Raw genomic sequence first — 27,352 nt, forward strand, 5'->3', positions numbered from 1 at the left:
ATTATTATTATTTCTAAGTATATGACCAAGCCACCTCAGATAGTCAATGGGTTCTCCAGGGAGGGAGTGATGATCAAAAAAGAACAAAAGACAATTAGACAACATTATAACATGACTGTAGCCAATTCTGATGCTGAAGTAAGTTTATATTTTCCCAGTCTGCTTTTATACCATTTTAATGATATGCAAGTAATAAGATAAGTTCTAGGTTAAGGAAATAGTAAGGTAATAAACAAAAAAACCAAGATCACTATTTCTAGGGTCATATTAGTATGATCAACATATGTGAGACTACTTTTCTGTCCTGGTCCAATGTAAAGTTACTGCCAAGTTTCTAGAAGTGGTCCGAAGAGCTCTCCACAAGGATGTCTTCTGGACTTCTTTTCAGATTGCCTTTTTTTCACATTAATTTTAAAAAATATGAGTGGCATTCAGTATTACAAAACAAAACAGATTTATTTTTCTTAATTGGTTTTAAGTTAGTCAGTCAGGAAAGATGTTCTCTATTGGATTCTAAGAGGACACTGAGTTTGAGTTTCCTACTCATACATTGGGGAGAAATTGAAACCAAACCCAAAACTTGGATGTGGCGGCTACTTCCCTTGCACCAACTTCTTCTCCCATAGGTCCTCTTCTAATCCAAATCCCATGAAACCTAAACCACCTCTATGTCTCTTATGCTCAGTTATTGGGTGTTGGCATCTTTATTTACCAATCTGTGAGGAACTGCCCTCACAGTCACAGTTATAAGATGACGCTGACATCCGTTTCTTGTAGTAAAATGTACGCAGGCATCAGGGTATCTTTCCATTACCTGAGCCCTGACTCTCTCATGGCGTCATCTGGCTGAAGGTGGGCAGCTAATCAGGGTGGTACACGTCTCCAACCGTACTTTGCAGCCTATAGAAGGGAAGGAGTTTCTGCTCGCTAGGACACCTCTCCTGAAGCTGATCATCTATCTCTCAAGATGTATTAAAGCTTTACTGCAGAAGGATCCGAGGGGCTTGCTTGAGTTTTGCTGGCGAGTCGGTAGCATGGGTCATCTGGTGCTGGAAGCATGGGATTAATATCGCCGGCATCGAGGAGAATCCCCGGAGATAGGGTGGGTTCAGAACTGCAGGGAAAAGGTAAGTTCGGAGAGGTATGTCTGATCGTGAAACTCTTATCCCTTTTGATTTCGGTCTTAATCTAGATGCACCCTAGGAAGGGGCAGTAGAAACTCTAGTATTGGTTGCCCTGGTCCTCATTCTGTTTCTTATTCTGTCCATTGAGGATGGTGCTGAAATTTGAGGTCCTTCGAGGCTGGTGCTGAAATTTGAGGTGTAGTCAGTCCGATGTAGGTAAACGGCAGCACCTAGGTATCTTTTTAAGCCTCCCGTAGATAAGAGAGTGGAGTGCCATGTTTACTTTCGCTTTACTTAAGGAGTACCATAAGACGGGCGTAGATCAGCCGCAGGCCCTCATCTATCATGGGCTCCTCACAGTAAGTGATCACAGCGTTACAGGCAGTGCTAAAGCAATGTGACCTGCAGGTCACCTCTCATATGCTGCAGAACTTTGTTAAGGAGGTGGATCGCGTTGCTCCCTGGTATGCCTGTTCGGGGTCTCTAACTGTAACCTCATGGAATAAGCTAGGAAGGGACCTTGACCATAAGCATGAAGAGGGAGACTTATGCCTGTGCACCAAGGCAATTTGGAAGCTGATAAAAAACTGCGTTGCTCCCTGGTATGCCTGTTCCGGGTCTCTAACTGTAGCCTCATGGAATAAGCTAGGAAGGGATCTTGACCATAAGCATGAAGAGGGAGACTTATGCCTGGGCACCAAGGTAATTTGGAAGCTGATAAAAAACTGTCTAGAGGATGAAACCTACCGACCCGCCATTTTGGAGGGACAGGGAACACTAGAAGATGTTCAGGACAGTATGTCAGAAACTGAACGGAGCAAGATAATGGGAGCTCCAAAAAAGAAAAACATATCTAAGTAAAAGGGCCCTCCTCAGGATTCAGAAGGAAGGGGAGAGAGAAAGAAGGGCAGTGAAACTGAGCTCTCTACTAAAAAAAAGCCTTATACTCATTTTTATTCTATCCATGACTTGGAGGCCTTAGAGATTGATAGTTCAGGGTCCGAAGATTTAGACCCCAGTAAGGAGGCTGAATTAGAGGAGGAGGCAGCAAAATATGAAGAACAAAGATATAACCCTGACCATTGGTCGCAATCAGGAAGTAGTAAAAAGGGTAGCATACCAGCTACTGTGCCCACAGAGCCAGCGCTTTATGAATTGTGGTATAACGCTAAATCTTTTTTTCCTCAGAAGAGTTACAAAAGATACAGGTAGCATTTCCAGTCTTTGATACTGGGGAGGTGGGGCGTAAGCACGCCCCAGTGGACTAAAAACAACTTAAAGAACTTGCTGAATCTGTCCGTAACTATGGGGTCAGTGCCAATTTTACTCTAGTTCAAGTCGAGAGATTCACCAATATGGCCATGACCCCGTCAGATTGGCAAATGATAGCAAAGGCTACACTCTCTAATATGTGACAATATATGGAATGGGAAAGGGGGAGTTGACGAGGCTCTGCCCTTAACACCGAGAGTGGCCATCTCCTTGGCACTCTTTACTCTTAATTTTTTGAATCTTGATGAACAAGGCCGGACTGCGGCTGATCATCACTGTTCAGAACTAACAGACCTAGTGAAATGATCAAATTGAAAGATGTCTTAACGGGAAAATTGAGAGGTCCGGATCCTATTTTAATAAGATCCAGGGGAGTTATCTATGTCTTTCCACAGGAAGAAGACAACCCTCTTTGGGTTCCAGAACGCCTCACCCGAAGGATCTCCCCTTCAGAAGATGTGGACAAAAGAGGGAAAACTGAAACAACGATGGATACTGACCCTTCTACTGGAGATACTGGTTCCTAGTATATCGGGGTAATTGCGTTGGGGTATTAAGTCCACCTTTCCCCTGTCCATGCCTGTCATGCAGGGTGCCCAAGTGTTTCCACGTTTCTTTACTACTGATAGGGAGCTGGGACTTGACTTTTTACCATTAGATGGGCAAATTCAGGCTCTGATGGGAAATAGAACTTTTCCCTCAAAGGAAGTCTGTGCTTTGTGGGGATCTCTGGTAGTTGGCTTGGTAGCAACAGCAGCAATAGCTGCCTTTATCACTGCTTCGGACCTTGCCTTGTCTGCAACAGATCAGACAACACAAACCATCAATGACCTTTCGGCAAGAGTGACATCGTCCCTGGACAGGCAGGCCACGGCCAACTCCCAGATATAAGGAGGCCTCATGTTGGTAAACCAACAGATCATTCTGGTCCCAGAACAGGTGGATATCCTGTGGCAAATGGCTCATCTGGGTTGCGAACATAAGCTGCCTAGCCTCTGTATCACCTCAGTACAATTTGAGAATTTTACAAGAGCAGCTAACCTGTCAAAGGCTTTGTCTTGTTATTTGTATTTGTTACAGAATTGGACCATAGAATTTGAACAGACACTCTGGGAGCTTAGGATCGCCATCTTACAAGTCAATTCGACACATCTTGACCTGTCATTGACAGAAGGATTATCTACCTGGATTTCTGCAGCATTCTCCTACTTCATGGAATGGGTGGGGGTGGGTTTGTTTGGAGTGGCTGTGTGAGGTGGAGTACTGCTCCTACTATGGATGATCTGCAAACTTAAAGCCCAAACAAGTAGGGACAGGATGGTAGTAACCCAGATGCTTGTTGCTTTGGAGCATGGTGCCTCCCCCAATGTACGATTATCGATGCTTAAGCAATAGGTTGCTGGCTACTCAGCTCTTGCTCCCCACCAGACTAGTCTCATTGCACGGGATAGAGTGAGTGTGCTTCAGCATCCCGGGAGAGTTGTACAGCGAAGCACTGCAGTAGAAAGGCTCTGCGGCATAAGATGAGCCTATTCTAGGGAGACATATCATCTTGTATGAAGGTTGAGAGTCCAGTGTACTTCCCCCAGGAAAAACGACACAGGAGCAGACCAAGACCCCTCCAGGTGACGGCCTGGGAGGTGCTTTTGTGTAAGGCACCTATGCATGCACACTGGAGATTCGACCTCTATCTCCACTCTCAGTACTGGGTGGTCTGTTGCTTCTAAAATAAAAGAAAAGGGGGAGATGTGAGGAGCCGCCCTCACAGTCGTCAATACAAGATGGCGCTGACATCCGTTGCTCACAGTAAAATGTGCGCAAATGTCAGGGTATCTTTCTATTACCTGAGCCCTGCCTCTCTCGTGGTGTCATCTGGCTGAAGGTGGGCAGCCAGTCCGGGTGGTGCACATCTCCAACCGTACTTTGCAGCCTATAAAAGGGAAGGGTTTTCTGCTCTCTGGGTCTCCTCTCCTGAAGCTGGTCATCTATCTCTCGAGATGTATTAAAGCTTTACTGCAGAAGGATCTGAGTGGCCTGCTTGAGTTTTGCTGGCGAGACGATAGCATGGGTCACCAATCAGAAATAACTTTGGGGGAGAATCACGGGACTACATGCAGACTCCAATTCTTGGGTGGATGGGAATTCTACCTTTAGTATTACAACAGACAGCAAGACAAAACCTCAAAATTCCCCTTTTTTGTCCAATAAATGACTCCTTCTCATAGATATAAATTGAATAACATTATGACAATTATGAAAATCATAAGGTATGACATACCTATAATGTCCAGTCCATTATATTTGGCAATTTAGAAAAAGTATTTATTTTCTCATCTGTGCTAACTTAATGAGTTTACAATTCTGTACCTTCCCAGCATACTCTCCCCCTCTTCTATAGGAGTACCCAAGCAGCATCCACTCTTTTGCTGTGGGTGACTGCATCTGTCTGAATCAGATGCTATTTGGAGCTTCTCAGAAGACAGCTGTACTAGACTCGTGTCTGCAAGCAGATTAGAATATCATTAATAGTGCGAGTGACTGATACTTGCCCATGGGATTGATTTCAAATTTGACCCATTATTGGTTGGTCATTCCCTCAGTCTCTGCTCCATCTCCACATCGCACCCATATCTGTTTTAAAAGTGTCTTAGTTAGGGTCTTATAGCTGTGAACAGACACCATAACCAAGGCACGTCTTATAAAGACAGCACTGAATTGGGGCTGACTTATAGGTTCAGAAGTTCAGTCCATTATCATCAAAGTAGGAACATGGCAGCATTCAGGCAGACATGGTGCAGGAGTTGCTGATAGTTCTACACCTTCATCTAAAGTCTGCTACCACAATACTTTCTTCAAGGCAGCTAGGATGACATTCTTAAAGCCCATACCCACAGTGACACACCTACTCCAACAAGAACACACCTACTCCAACAGAACCGTACCTACTAATAGTGCCACTCCCTGGGCCAAGCATATACAAACCATCAAAAAATCATCCTCTTCAAATATTAAAGAGCTCACACTGAAGGAGACCTTGAGCTACTGGCTCTCCCTCCTTCGATGGGAGAAGATTTACTTTGGAGTAAGATCTTGAAGTTCATGGAATGTGTGAGCTATAGAGACAGCTTAATGCCTGGCAGCAGAAATGACTGCCATACTGGCCTTTGTGATATAGCCATCATCCATATGTTGACATAAACATGGAGATATAAGCTATGGGGGACAGATATGTGAGAGGGGTCATTAGCCATGTTGGTCTTGTAATCTGCATAAATACCTTTCAAGAGGTTTATCACTACTAGTCCTTGGGACTGAAGCTTTCACACACCTGGGAGCTGGTATATGTCATGTCGCATAGTATTCAAAGCCTAGCATGTAGGACTTCATGTATAATCCTTCAAGGATATCAGGTGTAGAATAAGCACATTACAAGTTGCCACAAATATAGCCAAACATGATGTTTAATTAGTAAAAATTGAGGGCAGCAAACCCAAGAAGGCTGTTATGGATAGCCCTGGGGCTAGTTATATTTGATGTTAATTCTTTTCTCCGGTGAGGGGTTAGGAAGAAGGACAGAGTCAGCACTTAGATGACTACCTGTATTTTTGCTTCCCATCTTAATTTGTAAAATAAACAAGAGCTGATGATTGGGAAGATAAAGGGAAGGTGGAGCAGAAGGTGGGGGAAGAGAAAGAAGGATAAAAAGGAAGAGGAAGAAGGTGCAGAGGAGGAGGAAGAAGAAGAGGAGCAGAAGCAAATGGCTTGGTGAAACCACAAGTTATATAGGGACACTTGATGTGGAAGATGGTAGTGTAGTAGTAGATCTGCCAAATCTAGGCACACAGCATGTATTCATATTAATTGTGCTGTGTTTTCATTGCCTAGGCATATTTGGGATGGAGATTAACTGCAACAGAAGGCTCTTAGTACTGTGCTGTGAGAGATGAGGGCACACAGGCGGTCTCCAGCCTTCTCTGGTTATGTCCTTAGAGGGAAATATTCAAATGTTTCTGGTTACACAGAGCAGGAAGTGGAGAAAGAAGAAAGAGATGATAGTCTGTTAACCTGGAACTCAAAGTCAGTCATTACTGTTCATGATGTTATGCTCTGGTCAAAGTAAGAAACTCTTCCAAAGACTAGGAGTAGGCATTGGCCAAACTCTGGATTTTTAACATATAGAAGAAATCAGATTCTTGTGATGGTTTTAAAAATAATTTCTTTTGTACTAAAGCATTTCTTTTATTAAACTTTGGGTAAGCAGAATTGCTGTGCCCTCTAACTGTGCATAAATTATAAAATGTGAGAGACTTGTTGTTGTTGATGTTGTCGTTGTTGGTTTGTATTGTGATTCTGGTTGACTATGTGTAGCCCTGGCTGTCATAGAAGTCTCTCTGTTGACCAAGCTGTACACCAACTCTGAGATATTTCTGCTTATGCCTCACAGGTGCTTCAATTAAAGGCCTGATCCACCACTGACCCACATGGTAGATGTTATTTAATGTATAAAACCAATAAATCACTGTAGACATGACAATGAACACCTTCACTGCTTCTAATGTGACCTCTTATTTCAACCCTTTCTTAACTGACTATCAGGGTGTTCATTGATTTGTTTTCCTTTTTCAGAAGAACTTTTGAATAAAATAATTGTCATTGATGCATGCCTCATTTCTACATGTGTGACGTTATCTTCTAGATATGATGGAACAAGAAAGTCAACAATGAAGGAACATACTACCTACATATATAAAGAGAAGGCACACAGGGAATGACATAAAAAGCTATGTCAGACAGACCATTGTTGAGTGGGAGAAAGAAGAACATGAGGAAATAATCAAACTCCGGGGTGAAATCAACCAAGTGGAAACAAGAAGAACTATTCAAAGAATTAAGCAAACGAGGAGTTGGTTCTTTGAGAAAATCAACAAGATAGATAAACCCTTAGCTAGACTCACTAGAGGGCACAGGGACAACATCCTATTTAACAAAATCAGAAATGAAAAGGGAGACATAACAACAGATCCTGGAGAAATCCAAAACACCATCGGATCCTTCTACAAAAGGATATACTCAACAAAACTGGAAAACCTGGATGAAATGGACAAATTTCTAGACAGATACCAGGTACCAAAGTTAAATCAGGATCAATTTAATGATCTAAACATTCCCATATCCCCTAAAGAAATAGAATCAGTCATTAGTAGTCTCCCAGCCAAAAAAAGCCCAGGACCAGATGGGTTTAGTGCAGAGTTCTACCAGACCTTCAAAGAAGATCTAATTCCAGTTCTGCATAAAGTATTCCACAAAATAGAAGTAGATGGAACTCTACCCAACTCATTCTATGAAGCCACAATTACTCTGATACCTAAACCACAGAAAGATCCAAAAAAGATAGTGAACTTCAGACCAATTTCCCTTATGAATATAGATGCAAAAATCCTCAATAAAATTCTCGCTAACCGAATCCAAGAACACATTAAAGCAATCATCCATCCTGACCAAGTAGGTTTTATTCCAGGGATGCAGGGATGGTTTAATATTCGGAAATCCATCAACGTAATCCATTATATAAACAAAATTAAAGACAAAAACCACATGATTATCTCGTTAGATGCGGAAAAAGCATTCGACAAGATCCAACACCCATTCATGATAAAAGTCTTGGAAAGATCAGGAATTCAAGGCCCATACCTAACCATGATAAAAGCAATCTACAGCAAACCATTAGCCAACATCAAAGTAAATGGTGAGAAGCTTGAAGCAATCCCACTAAAATCAGGAACTAGACAAGGCTGTCCACTCTCTCCATACCTATTCAACATTGTTCTTGAAGTCCTAGCCAGAGCAATTCGACAACAAAAGGAGATCAAGGGGATACAAATTGGAAAAGAGGAAGTCAAAATATCCCTTTTTGCAGATGATATGATAGTATATATCAGTGACCCTAAAAATTCCACCAGAGAACTCCTAAACCTGATAAACAGCTTCGGTGAAGTAGCTGGATATAAAATTAACTCAAGTCAATGGCCTTTCTCTACACAAAGAATAAACAGGCTGAGAAAGAAATTAGGGAAACAACACCCTTCTCAATAGTCACAAATAATATAAAATATCTTTGTGTGACTCTAACTAAGGAAGTGAAAGATCTGAATCATAAAAACTTCAAGTCTCTGAAGAAATAAATTAAAGAAGATCTCAGAAGATGGAAAGATATCCCATGCTCATGGATTGGCAGTATCAACATTGTAAAAATGGCTATCTTGCCAAAAGCAATCTACAGATTCAATGAAATCCCCATCAAAATTCCAACTCAATTCTTCAACGAATTAGAAAGAGCAATCTGCAAATTCATCTGGAACAACAAAAAACCTAGGATAGCAAAAACTCTTCTCAAGGATAAAAGAACCTCTGGTGGAATCACCATCCCTGACCTAAAGCTTTACTACAGAGCAATTTTGATAAAAACTGCATGGTACTGGTATAGTGACAGACAAGTAGACCAATGGAATAGAATTGAAGACCCAGAAACGAACCCACACACCTATGGCCACTAGATCTTCGACAAGGGAGCTAAAACCATCCAGTGGAAGAAAGACAGCATTTTCAACAAATGGTGCTGGCACAACTGGTTGTTATCATGTAGAAGAATGTGAATCGATCCATTCCTATCTCCTTGTAATAAGGTCATATCTAAGTGGATCAAGGAACTTCACATAAAACCAGAGAACTGAAACTTATAGAGGAGAAAGTTGGGCAAAGCCTCGAAGATATGGACATAGGGGAAAAATTCCTGAATAGAACAGCAATGGCTTGTGCTGTAAGATCGAGAATAGACAAATGGGACCTCATAAAATTGCAAAGCTTCTGCAAGGCAAAAGGCACTGTCAACAAGACAAAAAGGCCACCAACAGATTGGGAAAGGATCTTTACCTATCCTAAATCAGATAGGGGACTAATATTCAATATATATAAAGAACTGAAGAAGGTGGACTCCATAAAATCAAATAACCCCATTAAAAATGGGGCTCAGAATTGAACAAAGAATTCTCACCCGAGGAATACCGAATGGCAGAGAAGAACCTGAAAAAATGTTCAACATCTTCATTATCAGGGAAATGCAAATCAAAACAACCCTGAGATTCCACCTCTCACCAGTCAGAATGGCTAAGATCAAAAATTCAGGTGACAGCAGATGCTGGCAAGGATGTGGAGAAAGAGGAACACTCCTCCACTGTTGGTGGGATTCCAAGCTTGTACAACCACTCTGGAAGTCAGTCTGCCGGTTCCTTAGAAAATTGGACATATTACTACTGGATGATCCAGCAATACCTCTTCTGGGCATATGTCCAGAAGATGTCCCAACCAGTATGAAGGTCACATGGTCCACTATGTTCATAGCAGCCTTATTTATAATCGCCAGAAGCTGGAAAGAACCCAGATGCCCCTCAACAGAGGAATGGATACAGAAAATGTTGTACATTTACACAATGGAGAACTACTCAGCTATTAAAAAGAATGAATTTATGAAATTCCTAGGCAAATGGATGGACCTGGAGGGCATCATTTTGAGCGAGATAACCCAATCAAAAAAGAACTCACACAATATGTACTCACTGATAAGTGGATACTAGCCCAAAACTTAGTATACCCAAGATATAAGATACAATTTGCCAAATGCATGAAACTCTAGAAGAATGAAGACCAAAGTGTGGACACTGTGCCCCTTCTTAGAATTGGGAACAAACCACCCATGTAAGGAATTACAGAGACAAAGTTTGGAGCTGAGACAAAAGGATGGACCATCTAGTAACTGGCTTCTCTAGGGATCCACCCCATAATCAGCTTCCAAACTCTTACCCCACTGCATACACTAGCAAGATTTTGCTGAAAGGACCCAGATATAGCTGTCTCTTGTGAGACTAGGCAGGGGCCTAGCAAACACATAAGTGAATGCTCACAATCAGCTATTGGATGGATCACAGGGCCCCCAATGGAGGAGCTAGAGAAAGTATCGAAGGAGCTAAAGTGATCTGCAACCTTGTAGGTGCAACAACATTATGAACTAAGCAGTACCCCGGAGCTCTTGACTCTAGCTACATATGTATCAAAAGATGGTCTATTCGGCCATCACTGGAAAGACAGGCCCATCGGACACACAAACTTTATATGCCCCAGTACAGGGAAACGCCATGGCCAAAAAAATGAGAATGGGTGGGTAGGGAAGGTGGGGGGAAGGTATGGGGGAATTTTGGGATAGCATTGGAAATGTCATTGAGGAAAATATATAATGGAAAAAAAGAAAGAAGAACATGAGGATGAGGAATCACCCTTTTCTTGGGGACTTTTTGGGCACAGGAAACAGTTCTTGGATTTACTGGTTTGAATAATCTCAACAGGTTTCAAATTCGGGACCATGCTTGGTCCTGAGATGGTATTTTGGACAAATACTGTCTAGGGTCTTAAGAGGTGAAGATTTTCTGTTTTCTCAGAGTCAATGGTGTGTCTGTGAGAGCTTTTCCCTGGGAAGGCCATTTGGCCTTTCAGAGGACCAGTAAACCTTCTTTAGGAAGCCATAGGTGTTGTTATGTCACATCAGGAAACAGATGAACAGAGAAATGGCTCCATGCTTGCCAGTCTTACACACTGACCAATATGTCCTGTTTGTATGACTTTTATTCCCTCAGCCTGCTCACAGGCACTTTCTCTGTTCAATGAATCTTTTCAAATTTTGCCACTAATATACAGAATGAGAGTCGTGTTAATATGTTGTATGTCCATTTTAACAAATGGAGTTCATCATTTTAATTTACATGGATTTCCAGGCCTCTCTCCCTTTTACCTGTTGGATTGCTGTTTTGTGTTTGAGTGTATAAGGGACAGCAGGTATGCATATACCACAGCATGCATGTAGAGATCAGAGGACAATCCTGAGCCATTGTTAAGTACAGACCTCTGGTTTTCTGATATTGTGGAATGCCAGGGTATCCTGTCTACAAACATTTGAGAATTTACCTGAGCACCCAAACTCTCAACAGGAGCACTAGAACTCTAGACACATGCTAACAAGTCTGGCTTTAAATGGATTCTGGGAGTCATACTCAGGTTCCCAATAATGCACTGAAGCACTCTACCCATTGAACCTTCTTCCAAACACTTCACTCTTTCTTCATGTTGGGCATAAACTCCTATCTCTTTCCCCATTGAATTTTTTGTTTATTATTACGTTCAGAGTTTCTATTAAAGATTTATTTATTCATGTTATGAACATGAGTAAACTGTTGGTGTCTTCAGAGACAGCTGAAGTGGGTCACAGATGGTTTTCATGCTCCATGTGGTTGTTGGGAATTGGACTTAGGACCTCTGTAAGAGCAGCCAGCGTTCTTAGCTGCTGAAACATCTCTTCAGCCCCTTGGTTTTGTTTTAGAGGTAGGGTCTCAGAGTGTAACCTTCACTGTCTTAGAAACTGCTATATTGGTCAGGTTGTGCCAAATGATAAATGTCACTATCAGACCAAGATTATGTGAGAAGTACACCCATGTGATCTCTGCTTTACTCTCCTATTATAACTGGACACAAGGATTTCATATTCTTGTGATACAGCCCGGAGACAACACATGAGGTAAGTGTTTCTCCACTTTGCTATCCTGACAACCTGGTGAATCCTGTAGCTACTTACATGCTATTTTCCCTCAGACAATCCCAGTCTCCAGAGTCTCACAGAGCTCCAGTAAAATGAGCATGGGGGCTCACATCTCTAATCTCAGCACTTGGGAGGAAGAGACACATGGATCTCTGTGAGTTCCAGGCCAGCCTGGTCTAAACAGCAACAAAAAAAATGAGACCAGAAAGGCTCTCTCATGATCACCTTGCTAACCAGGAGCAGTCACCCTGCTCTCAGTGACTATACAAATCATTTCTCTTAGTATCTCCTGGATTCCCTGAAGACCTTGTTCAGCACATAGACACAGGTCACAGAACAGAGTTGCAAGCTTTTATTAGAATCAGTCTAAGAGACTGAATGATGAAGGAACAGTATCAGGAATCCAACTTCAGGAGAGAAAAAGGACAGGTCAGCAAGGTGGCACTTGGATCAGACATGTTGCAAAGATGGGTGCCCAAAACACATTAACATCTATTCTCCTAATAGCTTGGAAATATAGTCTAAAATGGATCTTATATTGTCAAGACCATAGTATGACAGGCATTCAGGGCTGGCAACCATGGCTTCCTGGAAAACAAAAAGGCAGAGAGGGACAGTGTTGGCTACAGGCAAGGTATAAGACCTCAGCAGGGCTCCCCAACCACCCAAAAAGAAACTGCTCCTTAACCACAGGGAAGAAAATCTCATGCAGTGATTCAGGTCTCTAGTAACAAATTCTGCCTCAAGGGAACTGGTGCCCACTCACACCCTTCAGGAGGAAGCCTGAAAACCACTATAGCCAGCAGGGGAGAAGAGGAGAAGGTTCTAGAAAGTATGATGTGGGCTAGTTCTAGAGCGGGACAGTAGAGCTGAGTATGAATTTGGTGATGTCTCCTACACCTGAGTACCTCTCTCTAGGCACATTGGCTGTGTAGCCATGTTAGAAATGTGTCCTCCATGTGGACTTGTTAGAGAAAAATCATTTTGGATAGCACTGTGGTTTTTCAAGACCTGATACTCAAGTAAAATACTTTGGGAAATAGGGTGAGAGCTGCACTTTTCAAAATATACATCTCTGCAATGCATTTATGCTTGAAACAAGAGACTAGAAGAGAGAACATTGGTGAGCAACTGTACGCACTTGCTGGGGTGGGGGTGGCATTTCAGATGTGGTGGGAGGTTTTGTTATAGCACAGATGATGTCCCCAGCAAAGGGATTGATCGATGGCTGAGGAATAATAAACCCCAGAGAGGTTTCAAAAAGGACACTGGAGAGAAATTTCAAGCATTTTAAAGTAGAGCCGGTTGTATAAAAACCTGTGCAGAGGCCATCGAAGGTCTCCACTCTTCCTATTATGGGTGGGAATCCCATGTTTACCCAGTATGTGGGAGGAAACTGCAGGATGGTGCAAGGAACAGGCTGGCTGTGTACAAGGCATGCTGCTTTACATGTACTAGGGTAGGCAAGTGTTTCAGTTCTCAGTTGCAGGACAGCTGACATGCAGTAATGGTTGCATTTATCACAGATACACAGCCTTACAGCATCTGTTGCATGGGTGAGTGGAGGTACGCAGAAAATTACCATAATTTTGGGTTCCAGAAGTATATTTCTTATACTTTCCTCACTGTAGCAGTCCTGGATTTTTTCCAAGGCCACCTTTTCCTCTGCAGTAGCATCGAATGCCTGGAGTTCTTGATACAACCACACCCTACTTCCTGAGAGAACACTTGCATAGGCTTCAAAGAAAGGAAAACATGCTTCTGCTGCAAACACAGAGAGAAAAATACCATTAAAAGACAATGGGATGGTCAAAGCAGAGTCTCAATATTTCTTGCAGCATCTACACATTCCTTAACTGACTTTTCTCATAGTCAAACCCTTCCAAAGGCTTCAGCCTCCCAGAAACAACATGGTTTACATGAGATACACAGATCTAGCAGAAAAACATCCATGAGTGGACAGACCTTGGTATCTGACTTTCACATATGCCCAACTCTTGCCTCAGCTTCAACTGTGCATCTAAGTTCCCTTCATCATGAGTATCATCACCAGCACACCTCTGTATCCATGTCACACAAACCCAACAGTTTTAACTCAGAGCAGAAAGCATCAATTGTCTTCTTAAGATCCTTGCCAGTGGCCTCCTGAGGACACCTAGGTCTGTCTCAGGGCCCTACTTAGATATCTCCATGGGGCTGAGATGGGGTGCACAAGGGTACCACTCTCACTTGTCTGGAAGCTCAGTTCTCCAGTCACCAGCAAGCCCAGCAGAAGAAGTGTCCCCTTCATGGTGAAGAGTGCTAAATGCTTCTCTCAGAGGAGAACCCCTTATTATAAATCATTATAGCTCTGAGCCCAGCCACACCCATCTGCAAACATACCTTCAGGAGTTCCAAACACCATTTGGTCCAGTGCCTAGCACCTGTGGATCTCCTTTCAACTTGTATAGAGGGAGCAGCATGGGGGCCCCTCCCACTCTGAAGAACAAACACCCTGAGACAGGCTGACTTCATCAGTTTCTGGAGAGAAGTTGTTTGTACCTTTGCCAAAGAGGGTTTAGAGCTGATCTTTGCAAGCAGACCAAGTGCTGAACAAAATGACCTGTGTCCTGTTTTACTTGTCACCTGTGCTTCCTTGTCAAACTCCTTACCTATTCTTGATCCCATTGTCCAAGCTACTGAGACCTTTGTATTGGAAGTCTGAGAAAATGGAGGCACCATCTACCTCTCTGTGACACTCAGCCAGGGTAGTCCCCAGCTCTTTGGCAGTGTGGACATCCTTGGGGGCTGATGATGCTTTTGTACCACAAATTGTGCTTCACTCCACATTGCTCATTCATGTTGTCATGTTCACCTTGTCCACTCTCAGCTCTGTTAGGAACCATGTCTTAAAGAGTTTTGAACAGAATTGTCCATGTGTTGAGAGCACTGAGTGGTAGAGTGAGTTATTCAACCCTGAACATGAACTCTGCTGTCCACAACCCCTGAAGCTACTGTGAACTGCCTGCCTGTAAACTACACTAGTTCACAGGCCACAGGAAGTGGCCTGTGTATAGACTGTCTCAAGTTCAGAACAACATACTTACCCTAAGGAAGACATTTCCAGCACAGATATGATTGTCAGCTCTGTGTGGTAGTTCATGTTTCTTAAGACAGGCAGGTCTTAAATTTAGGCTCACCCTGTTTGCAGTGTGTGATGGCTAATCTTGATGATCATTCTGACTGGGTTGAATGTTGCCATAGAAACAAAGTTCTGAGTGGGTGTTTTTAGGATTGGTCAATTGAGGTGGATAGACTGACTTTTATGTGGAAGCATGTACTATGGTTACATATAGGGTGGACAGAGGTAAACAAGCTGAGAAGAATCATTCATGCCTTTCTGCTTCTTGATTGTAGATGTGACTAACAATCTCAAGTTCCTTAACTGTGCCTAACTGACTGTGATGGACTGTATCTCTTCAAACTGTGATTAGAAATTTTGCTTCTCACATGGCATTTTGTCACTAGTTCCCTACAACAGTGGCAGCATAGTTTTTTAGCATGTGCAAAGCCCAACAGTTCTCTTACAGCACTGCACACATAAACAGGAGCAACCAAAGAGATAGCTCAGTGTGCAAATTGCTTCTTGTGAAAGCAAAAAGTTCAGGGTACAATTCCATAGGACCCATAAGAGTGTTGGCATACATGTTTAATTCCATTTGAGTCTCATGTTCAATAAGAGACTTGGTCTCGAAAAATTGTGTGGAAGTATGTTGTGATAGCTTAGTGATTAAAAGTGCAGTGATTGAAGGTGAACACCTGAGTTCAAATATCAGAAACCACCTGGTAGAAGAAAAGAATTAACTCCTCCAAATTGTTGTCTGACCTTCACATGCACACACACACACACACACACACACACACACACACACACACACACACACACATCTTAGTACCACTGTCCATACACAGGCACATACACAAGTATACAAACACATGAACAAACATCTAGAATTTTCTGTGGAACCTGGCATGAAGAAGCATGAATAGGCTCCTAATTGACAAATATAAAACAATTTGAACAAAAAAACTAAACAACATGATATTGGATTGTACTAGAATTTTGAAATAACCTATGAAACCATGCTGTTGTGAATGGTATTGTGGCATAAAAATGAACATGGATGAAAGGCATTGTTCTTACATCTCACAGAAGAATTCCAGAGGATCTATCGATGCTTTTCCTGGGAGTAGAACCCCCCTTAAGTCCTTCACTGTGAGCTATATGTTCTCAAGAAAGCAGCAGGGTGTGCTTGGGGGACAGGCCAGTAAGTGAAGTAGTTGCTTGGCATACAGCTTTGAATCCATGGTTTCCAACCCTCTGAACTTGTGAGGACAGCTAGGCAGAAAGTGACCCCTGGTAACTCCAGCACCAGAGAGCTTACTGGCCAGTCCATATAGCTGTTAGCAAGCTCCAGTAAGAGGCCCTGTCTCAATAAATATAAGGTGGTCTCAGCTATAAAAAGGACACAGAATCACTTCCCAGTACCCACATGGTAGCTAACAACCATCTATAACTTGAGTTCCAGAGGATCCACTGCTCCCCTGTGACCTCCACAGGGAAAGCATTCAGTATTTCATTAGACACTCATGCAGGCACAATCCCCATACACATATATTCAAACTAAATAAAATGTCAAATAAACACATACATATGCATATGTGTATGAATACACAGATGTAATGTATATATACACATCTACATTGTGGAGAGCAACCGAAGGCCTTCACTGTCTTTCCCTGGCCACTTTGTACATACAGACATAAATGCCATGTGTCTTAGTTAAGATTACTTTTACAGTGATACAACACCATGATCAAATCAGAGTAGCATCGGGTCACTGGGCAGTAAACACTTGCTTAACCACATAATGTCCTTGATTCCATTCCCAACCCTGTGCAGAAGAGAGAAGCTCCCACTGGGCCCATTCTACAGGCCGACTCAGCCCTCAGGACATGCAAGGTCATAAAAACAAAGACCAGTGGACCGAGTAGAAAGCTCACAATTAGATCTCAGTACTTGGCACCTAATTCAGCAAACAGTTACAGGAGGTAAATCCTGTTTGGCTCAGATAACCAGTAAAATTCAAAGACTTTGGACTCTAAGTCTTCTGCAAAGTTCATTCTGTCACTGTGTGCTGTACAGATTGTGACAGTCAAGTACATTTTACAACAAACTACTTAATTGTGCCTTATCAAAACACAGATAACCTTTACTTTTAAAATTAAATACCAACCAAATTACTTAAGCACAAACACTTATGTAACATAGGCATGAGGGAAGAGTAGTTTGAAACCAAGGCTGCATTATATGACAAGATAGTGTTGCGTGTTTTAAGTAGGGTCTTGTTTATTGACTTGAGAGAAGTGAGATAGCTCTTTGGCCAGTCTAACCAGCATTTGTGAAGACCTCCTATGTGTGCTGACTCTCAGAGAGAGGAAGGCTTTGCTTACTGAGCATTCAGACATCTAAAGAACACCAAAAGTCAGCCAAAGTAAGAGGAGGTATAGAAGAGGAAATGGGATTCAGAGCCTTTGCTATGGTGAAGGTCAGGTGTCTTCTTATATACAAGGGATCCATGTGGACTGTAGGGTTGTAATTCAGGTTGTGTTGCTATGACAAATGACCCAAACTTGGTCATGTATATAGGAAAGAGTTTAACTTGCTTGATGGTCTGGAATCTTGAAGGTAGAGAATAGGGCAACTTCAGGTAGCCAGGGACTTGTGTTATCTGCACACAGGGTGAACTGCAGAAAGGCAACAGGGGATTGTGGAAGACTGAGAGCAGAGGCTCTACCTTCCTTCTCAAAGACCTAACATACATTCTTCTGTCTTGGCACAGTGGGGACAAAGGCTCAATGTGGGTGTTTGGTGTTTGCCTTCAACATGGTGAAAGCTGTAGCTGGCCCTCTCTCTGATTTGTTGGTTATTGATTCAGTTTTGGGATTTAGGTGACAAATTTCTCAGGAAGATGAAGGGAAAACATTTCAGGCAGTGAAGACAGAGCATATGAAGGCCCTGGTTCTCTCTTGGGTCACAATTATGGAAAAAATATTGAAAAAATCTAATGTAGAGACGCTATAAACAATAAACAAGCAAGTTTAATGGTAAATTACAGGTTCAGGTGTACAGAGAACAGTCTGTTGACTGGCAAAATCCAAAGCAATGAGATGAAGACATAGTGCTTTTCACCTGATGTCACCACTCATGGGAAGTTGATGCAGGTGTGACTCAGTTACCTGTGTGTGATCCCCTCAATCACAAAGAAAAAAATTGTGCTCAGGTAGGGGGATGCTCTCCCAGGCTGTTTTCGGCTTCTTGACTGCCCACAATGTTTCATAACAAGTAGCAGAAAGGAGCTATAAAAGAAATATATATTGTAGCTAGCCTCTATAGAAGAAAAAAAAAGATTTGTATATTATTTGATAAGCTGTAAACCTAGATCAGACAGGTTGTGTATAATTTGACTTGCATACAATCCATAGGCCCGATGTTAATTGCTGTTAACGTGTTGCCCAGGGTTACTTCTGCTCCATCAGCCTGTACTCATGTGCACAGACCCTGGTCATGTGCTCCTGAGACATCAGGCCCCAATGCTGCCTTCCCCTTTCTCTGTCTTCTTAATCTTCCTCTCTCCTCTTCTCTCACCTTCTGATCCCTACCTGTGACACCCAGCCCAGAAAAAAAAAAGCCTAGAATATCTCTCTTCTCTCCATCATTGCCTGGCATTCACATTTTCTTAGATAGTCAGAGTTTAGGTGAACTAATTTACTAAGCAACATCTGGTGTATGTGAAAATTTGTTAAAGAGATTGGCAAGTAGTTGGAAGTTTGGGAGATTCCATTCCCTGGGGTACAGTACTTAGCATTTGAATACACATCAGCAAGGGACTAACTCCAACAGGTAGCAGGTGGTAGAGGCAGCAGTGGTATACTCTCCTGAGCAGTCCTCTTACTAGCATGGGACCCTGAGGCCTACCTGTGCTGCAGATCCTTCACAGCATGGACAGGAAGCTGAGCCTTTCTGGCACTCTGCCAAGATGAGTCTCCAGGCCCTAAAGTACTCTCCAAAGATTGTACAGCTTCCTAGACCCTTCCTGGCATTTGGGGTCTAATTATCCTGACTTCTGAATCCCTTGTGTTCTTTCTCAGAGTTTGCCTCTGCCCTCTGTTCATTCCATGACCCTATCTACTCTCTCCTGCATTTCCCCCATCAAATGCTTCAGCTACCATAGAGCAGTAAGACTCTTGGCCTATTTCACAGCTCATCCTGCTGACCCTTCAGCCTTTATATGTATGCCTCAGGCTTTGCTCTGCTGTCTTCAGCCTCCTCCATTGGTGTTTGTTCAGCCCATACTTCCTAACGAAGGACAAATGAGCGGTCAAAAGTACCCTTTCATGAAGCCTAAAATGGCAATGCCAGGGAGGCCAGTGTATCCCCTATCTGAGTGAATGGGCTTAAGCAGTCTGCTTCCAAGGTGGGTGGAGCAGGAGCCCTACCACAACCTTGCATCTTAGCACCCTTCCCAACAGTCCCCTTATGCCCCTGTGCAGTGGGAGATGCTCCCCTGTGGCCCAGGTACAGTGGGTTGAAGGGTCATCTGGAATTCTGTGGTAGCAAAGATCCGCTGGACACACTGGCACAGATGGACTGATGCTGAATGTTCTGGAGCTTGGGAATCCAGCTGAGATTGGACTCTAATTTTTACAGGGTAGCTGTGGAATGTTCAAAATGGCCATCATGCAGGTTTTTTGATCAGTAGTCAGAATAGCTAGAGCAGCAATGTAGAGTCTGGCAGTGACCAATTAGGGGTCCAGGTAGATTTGAACTGCAATGTCCTTGCTTAGTTATAAAAAAATAAGCACAAGGCACTTGATGTGAAAACTTAATGAACACACTAATGATGTTTATTAACAGCGTCTTCCTGTGTAATTTTGGGTAGCCTAGAACTCTTTGTGCAGACCAGACTGACCTCAAACTCACGAAAATAGGAACGCTCTTCCTCCAAAATACTGAGATCAAAGTTGAGAATTATCATAACAGCTCATTGTTAACAGATTTTGACAATGATTTCCACCAGCGCCAAAGAAAGTTGAAAGCACCACACATACACATAAACAGACAGACAGACAGACAGACAGACAGGCCCCCAGACAGACAGACAGAAGACAGATAGTTAGGCAGGCAGGCAGGACTATACACCCATTTCTCAGGAAGGTTATGAGGTCAAGACCAACCTGGGCAAAATCTTCTTTAAAAAACAAATAACAAAAAACTAAAAGAACAATAAACAAACAAACAAACAAACAAACAAAACAGAAAACCTCAACTATGGGTTTAAGAAGTAAGGTTTAGGTAGACGTGAAAGTACTTGCCTTTTATTCCACTATGCACATGGGAGAGAGTCACAAAGACTTCTGTGAGTCCAAGACTAACCTGATCTACATATTTCCAGGACAGCCTGGTCCTAGAAGGTAGGCCCCCTGCTCCACCCACCTTGGAAACAGACTGCTTAAGCCCATTCACTCTGATAGGAGATACACTGGCTTCCCTGACATTGCCATTTTAGGCTTCATGAAAGGGTTCTTTTGACAGCTCTTTTGTCCTTCTTTAGGAAGTGTGGGCTGTGTAGAGAGACCCTATCTCAGAAAAAAATATACAACCAAAAACAAAAAGGTAAAATTGAAGGATGCCTACAAAATCAGAATAAGCATGGGTTGAAGAGACTGATTCAAGGGAAGGCACGAAGCATATGGAAGATAGAGGATGAACAAAGACAGGGCAGGGGTCACATGGCCAGTTGTCTGTATTTTGGCTTGTTTAGTACTGACTATGAATATGGCTCTTGAGGTTTCCAGTATGACAGGAGGACACAGGCCTCATTCTGGAGGTCTGATCGAGAGACAATTTGATCCTCTCCCTCCTCTTACTTTCCCTTTGCTGTCAAATGACAAGTCACATTTTTCATATCTTAAGAAGATTACTAAGAAGGCACACAAGCTGATATAGGTTATTGACCAGGATCTTGCCAAAATACATATTTCCCAATGACGCAAACACACACCCTCTGGAAGTTCCAAGATGTGTAACAGGAGAGGCATGGAGAGCATCAGAGACAAGCCCCTCCCTTCCCACTGAGCAGGGCAGTTAAAGAAGGGGACCAAGCTCTGTAGGATCACCTGCCACCATTATCATGAAGCTTGCTGGTGCTGTGGTGATCCTCGGGGCTGCCCTGCTCCTCCTGACTTCAGGAGGAGGTTGGTATTACGGCGTGGGGGTTAGGGATGCAAGCTATCCAGGCTCTCACACCCTCTAACCCCTGGGATATACTGATGTATGTCTTTCCAGTTAGGGTCAACTTGTCTTTGTGTTCCAGATTGTGGCATTTGCCCAGCTATAAAAGAGGATGTTCGTCTATTTTTAAATGGAACCTCAGAGGAGTATGTTGAGTACGTGAAACAATACAAAGATGACCCTGTAATACTGGAAAATACTGCAAAAATCAAGCAATGTGTCGATAGCACCTTGACAGAGGAAGACAAGATACATGCAACTACTTTCATAGTGAGTATCTATGTGTCTGGTTAGAGGCAGGGCTTGTGCTCTTACACACCACGGAAGCTTCACTGATCATCAAGAAATGTGACACACCGGATTGAGGATGTCAGGAGGATGGGGCAGGAAGGAACTCTCAGACTGCCTGAGCCGGCACTGGCTGCTCAGATCAGCCAAGCCACAGTAGATATCTACCTGAGTTTGGCCTCCCTCAGCCTTCCTACAAAGCCTTCCAAGTCTAGCTGCAGAAGCTTGGCACCTGGCACCTTTCTCTAGCCTGGGTCTTTTATCCTAAATTTTCAAACCTACCACTCCATCTCCAAAAAAGTCCTATGTTATCCTGTTCTCTGAACTTTGAAGGCCACTTTGTGGATTCCACGTGTGGACATTCAAGGATAGAAGTGAACAGGCCTCATGTCCCTAGAACTGGTGTGTTAAGTCCCTGCCTTTAGCTGAAGATATTTGAGGGTCATCATCAACATGTGACAGTGGTCAGTTTACTTGTGTGGCCCCAGCTTCCCAAAGGCTCACGTGGTGCTCTTTGAGCTCCTCCACATTTGGTGCCACTGGGACTATGTTGTCATACAAGTTGTCTCCTCCCATATGGCTAGATTTGAGGCTCTTTTCAAAGTTGTCTCAATAGGTTGGAGACAAGGCTCCTTTGTCCTGATACAAGAGCAATTGCATATTGGATGCAGGTCTTTCTAGGAGGTGTCTCATTGCATGGTCAGTGGTGCCTGAGGTCTCCTTCACCCCAAAGGTTTCACTTGGCTTTCTGTTTGCAGGAAAAGATAGAAGCCAGCCCGCTATGTTGATGGCTACAACTTTGGTCTCAAGGAAGCCACTTGCCTGCCTACCTGCATAGATGCAGCAGATTATAGTCCTTCACTCCAGGTGTCTAAGAACAGGAATCCAACAATAAAACCTTGCAATTCAAAGGGGAGCCTGGATTTTTGAATTCAAGGTTGGGTCTGATTTGGTTGAAGGATATTGCAGGGACAACCTCTGGGACATTGAGTTGTCACAGCTCAATTGTGGTGCTGCCAAAATGCCCTGCAGAATGCATTAGAGAATGCTAAAAGACCATAGTCACTACACTAGAGTTTCTGTCACCCTCATGGGACAGGGTCCACAGGGCACATGCATGACCTCCCAGACTGAACTCCCCAGGAACATGGAACTGAGGAGTACCAGAAATACCAATGGTCTGTTGAGGACCACACAGGTCTAGATAGCAGAAACTGTCCCTGCTCCCTAGTGTTTGGTACATGATCCAGTTGTGCGTTTCTGTGTGTCACAGTGTTTCCCATGTAGAAAATAAAATAAAAGTACCTATTTCAAAGGTTGTTGTGAGGCTTCCTGCTCCTCACAGTGAACAGAATTTCAGCCTGGAAATCAGAGTGGTACCGGGCCAGAACAGAATTCAGGTTGTCCTAATATCAACTATCCAGTTCTGAACACAGTTACTTCCCCACTGGCTGTTACATGGAGTGGGAACCCTGGGTCCTAGGGCTTTAGGATCTGTCCTGTGTCTCTTTTTGTTGGACATGGCGGGAAGTCCTTTCCCACACCAGTCACCAAATAGTTGTTCTGTGGCCAGTCTCAAAGCCATGTGCCTTACTGCTCCATCAATGAGTCAGATTCTCACATAGGTCCCAGGCTCACACCAGCAGGCATATCCACCAGAATATATAGGTTCCTCATGATGCATAGGCTCATGGAAGGCCCAACATGTACAGTCTTTCTCATTATAGAGTATGCACTGAAAAGAGTAAAATATATTATTCTTTTTCATAAGGCTATGATAAAATAACCATGGTTGAGTATTTATTAAGAAAAAGTAGTAATTTTGAAGGCTCCAGGTCCACAATCTTGTAGCCTAACCTCTTAGCTTCTGTTCAGGACCCCCTAACTATAAGAGACACAGAAAATTGCATGAGACTTGTTGCCAAGTCATTGTGTGGGTTGTCTCCATTATTCAGCCAATCAATAGCATTTCTCCCTTCCCATGGCAACATCCCAGAGACCTAATCACCTTTCTAGTTGTCTCCTGTTCTCCATCCCCTTATATCTTGAGACCATACGATGGTAACCAAGTTTCCAACACAGGATCACTTAGGGGACACAAGGAATCAGATTCAAATCACACAGCACTTAGCAGGCCATTTTGCATAGACTGAGTTCTGAGATCTGTGACCCAGGTCTCCAACTCACCCTTGTCTAGCCAGAGGTTACTTCTGAAGGAGGTCTCCTGCCTTCTGGAAGCTAAGGGTGCTCTAGGGAATATGTAAATGTAGTGACCTAACTCTTAGCACTACACATATAAGTTCAGCAAGGCTTTTCTACCATGCTTCTCTCTACAGATTAAAAAACCCAGAGCCCCTCCATCTGATGAAAAGCTCTAAATGGTTAGCTTGTATTTCCTAATATGCTAATGGATTATCATATATACTTTCATGAAGGGCATTAATCTGCAAATAAGTTTATTGTTGGGTGTAGTAACTCTTATCTCCCTGAGACACTTAAGAAGAAACCTTCCTTAATCCATTCATTGAAAGAATTTAACTTTAGTCAAATATTTTCCTAATGTACTTGATTGGCCAGTTTTCATTTCCATCATAGAAAGGTGTTTATCCTCACTTGTTATTCTTTGACTCTTGGTAAGTAGGTGATGTTCTTGCCTTCCTTCCTGCTGTTATTTGATATTTTCTGTTTTAATATTTTTTTTTGCTTGAGATAGGATCTCATGATATAGACTAGGCTATGCTCAAAGGTAGAGAGAGCTGCCTGCATGTGTCCCTTTGTTCTAGGATTTAAGAAATGTACCACCAAGACCCAGGCTTTAAATTTCTTCTTCTTACTCTTCCTCTTAGTCATTTTCCTCTTCCTCCTCCTTTCTTGCATTTGTTTTTCTTCTCCTTTTCTTCCTTCTTTTCAGTTATTTTCAATATTTAGTCCTGGCCAGCCTGGAACTTGCTGTGTAGATTATGCTGACCATGAACTCACTCAGATTCACATGTATTTGCCCCATGAGTGTTTGGGATAAAGATATTCTGTCCCTTGCTCAGCTTCTTTTTAAATATTTTGATAATGCTTACTACAGTGTTATTAGTATTATGCACCTAGAGTTCACAGGAGATTCTCACTTGGCACCAAGGACTGTAAAAGACTAAGCAATATGGTAGAATATCAGACTTTTTCCACAAAACAAAGAAACAAACAAACAATCAAAGAAAACTTGCTTTAAGGAACTAGACACCCTTCATCAGCAGGAAGTAGACAAACCATGTCATCACATTTAAAACCTTGACTTTATTTGGGGATGTCTTCTTTTCTCTTTCCTTTTTTTCTCTAGTCTACACCTGGCTTTATTTGGAGATGTCTTCTTTTCTCTTTCCTTTTCCCCACCTTTCTAGTGTTATGGGGTTGAAACAGTACAAGAAGGTGACGGGAAAAGAATGGAATAAAGAAGAACCCATGAACCAGCAAAATATAGTGATTCCCAGCTTAGAGGTAATGCAGAATGGGAAATGTGATTTCAAATGCAGTAGAGAAAAAAAGCAGGGGATGAAGGGATAAAGGTTTGAAGAGCTGAGGGGATGGATTTTTTTTTTGAGATTCCATTAAAAATTTACTGGGGCCACAACTATTGTTGTATCTCCCATTATACTAAGAGACAGGATTTTCTGTTTGTTCTTTTTCTTCTTCCTAAACCTGTGTCAAGAAATATTGTAGAAATGATTGTGCAACTGGAAAAAATTGCTGGTGGAAATGGGGGTCTGAGAAACAAAAAAAAATGCCTGCAATGTGAAAACAAAAGTGTCCACTCTGCTCTCTCCTTTCTGAAGGCTAATTTATCCATGGGCACAGACCAAATAGTGCTCTGCTTACTTTACATTTTTACAAATGTTAATAAGAAAGGAACAACAGCATCCTAGAGACAAATAATTACAGAAAAGACTATGGGATTAAATCTTCCTATATACATAAATAATATGTTAACCACAGAATGAAATTCCTCAATTTTTTTCCACTGGGAACAGTGATTTCTTTATTTTTCTTCAGGAAATGAAAAACTTTGGATGCAATGAAAACTTGTTAAGATTTGAATTACGTGGGGGAGGTCTCCTGAAAAAACTTGATCAGTAAACCAAAAAAGTGCTTATATCAGTGAAAGCATCTGTTTACAAATTCTTTGTGAATATTGCAGAATTAATTCCTTAAAACAGATACAGGTAAATGTCGTGAGAATTTTGAAATTTGGTTCCTTAAAACAAAACAAAACAAAACAAAACAAACAAAACAAAACAAAACAAAACAAAACAAAACATACACAGATATACTAGAATATGGATTTGATTTAATCCCAGGTGTAGGATATGAGGGGAACCTCACATTTTCCACTGCCATGACTATGATTTGTTTCACTCTCTAGCACAGGCATAATTTTGCCAGCTGCGGAGAGTGTATGTGATTTGTGATGTGTAGAATTATGTCACATTTTAGAGTCTGTATAATTGCTATGGTCCTGAGAAGGGTGGTTGATTGTTTTTGGCCATGGCCTTTTAAGTAGTCAGGTGCAAAATAGAAACATCAAGAAGAAATTATATATCCGGACAAGAAAGATCAATGTTGCCCCAAGGAGCTCATTGACCAAATTATCAAGAAGTAGTCTAATGATAATATTGTCCCCTTTCAGACCCCTAACTTTATTCTGGGATCTATTTCCTTTCCCCTCCATGTTGTTTTCAAAACAAACAAACAAACAAACAAACAAAAATCTTTCATCTAGTGTTAGGAAGTTGAAATGGTGGAAGAAAGAGAATGGGAAAGGGTGGAAGAAAGAAAAACCCACAAAGTAGCTACGAAAAGTACAGTGGATTATTATCACACACCAATAGCCCAATCTCCCAATCCTTTCCCACTAGAGGTGACTTTGTGTGGAAAGTTTCAAGGAGCATGAAACTTTGAAGCCACAGCTGTTCCACTTCAGCTTCTTATAAGCCTAACTACATTCATACCTTTCAGCCACATCCTACAGAATCATTATTTTTCTTGACTGTTTTTGAAGTTGCCTTGGAAGGGTAAGATCTTTTTCCATATCAGAAGTTCTAAGTCATCCTTAGCTACGTAGCACGTTTGAGGGCACCCTTAGTTACAGCAGAGCTCCACTTAAAAAATTATTCTTAAAAAGCTCACTTTTTGGAGTTAAATAGATGTGTTAAATGTTAAGAGAACTAGCTGGTCATTCTGAGGATTCAGGTTTATTCCCATCTCCCACAGGGGAGCTCACAACTGCTATGATAAAAATGACATAATCCATCACAATACACAATAATACATGATGCATGATTTGACTCTCTCTGCCTTAGGGATTTAGACTGATATGGTACATGATGGCAAAAGGAGCAGATGCGACTGATGGAGGTGTTTTGGAAATAGAAAAATAACAGGACCAGTTGCAAAGACATAGATGAACATTACTTGGGGTGATTTAAGGTTTACATAGATTTAGGAGAGAGGGCGAAGAAATATCCAGGATTGGCAAAGTTCATTGGTGGAAGGTTGGAGGTACCAAAATACCCTATGGCATGGGGAATAATTTCAGGAATCTCAGGTGCTAGCTGAATGGGTTCTTATCAGAAGGAAGTTAAACTTGCAATATTAATCATGGTCATGGAATTCTGCAAGTAGAGGTATGGGTGAAGTTTGAATTCCCTA

General features: G+C 42.3%; 2 protein-coding genes across 2 annotated transcripts; one reads left to right on the forward strand and one right to left on the reverse strand.

Moving 5' to 3' along the window:
* Positions 1-12,366: 12,366 nt before the first annotated feature.
* Scgb2b7 (secretoglobin, family 2B, member 7) lies at positions 12,367-14,342 on the reverse strand. Its single transcript, NM_001198871.1, has 3 exons — positions 14,266-14,342; positions 13,619-13,800; positions 12,367-12,624 (listed from the first exon to the last, which is right to left on the reverse strand). Exons 1-3 carry the CDS (start codon positions 14,324-14,326, stop codon positions 12,529-12,531), a joined length of 339 nt encoding a protein of 112 aa, NP_001185800.1. The 5' UTR covers positions 14,327-14,342; the 3' UTR covers positions 12,367-12,528.
* Positions 14,343-21,252: 6,910 nt separating this feature from the next.
* Positions 21,253-22,568, forward strand: Scgb1b7 (secretoglobin, family 1B, member 7). The gene is made up of 3 exons (NM_001270542.1): positions 21,253-21,333; positions 21,453-21,640; positions 22,417-22,568. The coding sequence occupies exons 1-3, from the start codon at positions 21,270-21,272 to the stop codon at positions 22,444-22,446; spliced, it is 282 nt and encodes a 93-aa protein (NP_001257471.1). The 5' UTR covers positions 21,253-21,269; the 3' UTR covers positions 22,447-22,568.
* The last annotated feature ends 4,784 nt before the right edge of the window (positions 22,569-27,352 follow it).

The sequence above is a fragment of the Mus musculus genome, chromosome 7, assembly GCF_000001635.26.
Source record: "Mus musculus strain C57BL/6J chromosome 7, GRCm38.p6 C57BL/6J".
Taxonomy (NCBI): Eukaryota; Metazoa; Chordata; class Mammalia; order Rodentia; family Muridae; genus Mus; species Mus musculus.

Excerpts from the sequence above, each read along its gene's own strand:
- Scgb2b7 (NM_001198871.1), bottom strand. The coding sequence starts at position 14,326 with ATGAAGGGGACACTTCTTCTGCTGGGCTTGCTGGTGACTGGAGAACTG. Across the intron at positions 13,801-14,265 it reads AGAACTGAGCTTCCAGACAA|CAGAAGCATGTTTTCCTTTC; the intron begins GTGAGAGTGGTA and ends CTGTGTTTGCAG. Across the intron at positions 12,625-13,618 it reads TTCTGGAACCCAAAATTATG|GAAGCCATGGTTGCCAGCCC; the intron begins GTAATTTTCTGC and ends TTTGTTTTCCAG.
- Scgb1b7 (NM_001270542.1), top strand. The coding sequence starts at position 21,270 with ATGAAGCTTGCTGGTGCTGTGGTGATCCTCGGGGCTGCCCTGCTCCTC. Across the intron at positions 21,334-21,452 it reads CCTCCTGACTTCAGGAGGAG|ATTGTGGCATTTGCCCAGCT; the intron begins GTTGGTATTACG and ends TTTGTGTTCCAG. Across the intron at positions 21,641-22,416 it reads TACATGCAACTACTTTCATA|GAAAAGATAGAAGCCAGCCC; the intron begins GTGAGTATCTAT and ends TTCTGTTTGCAG.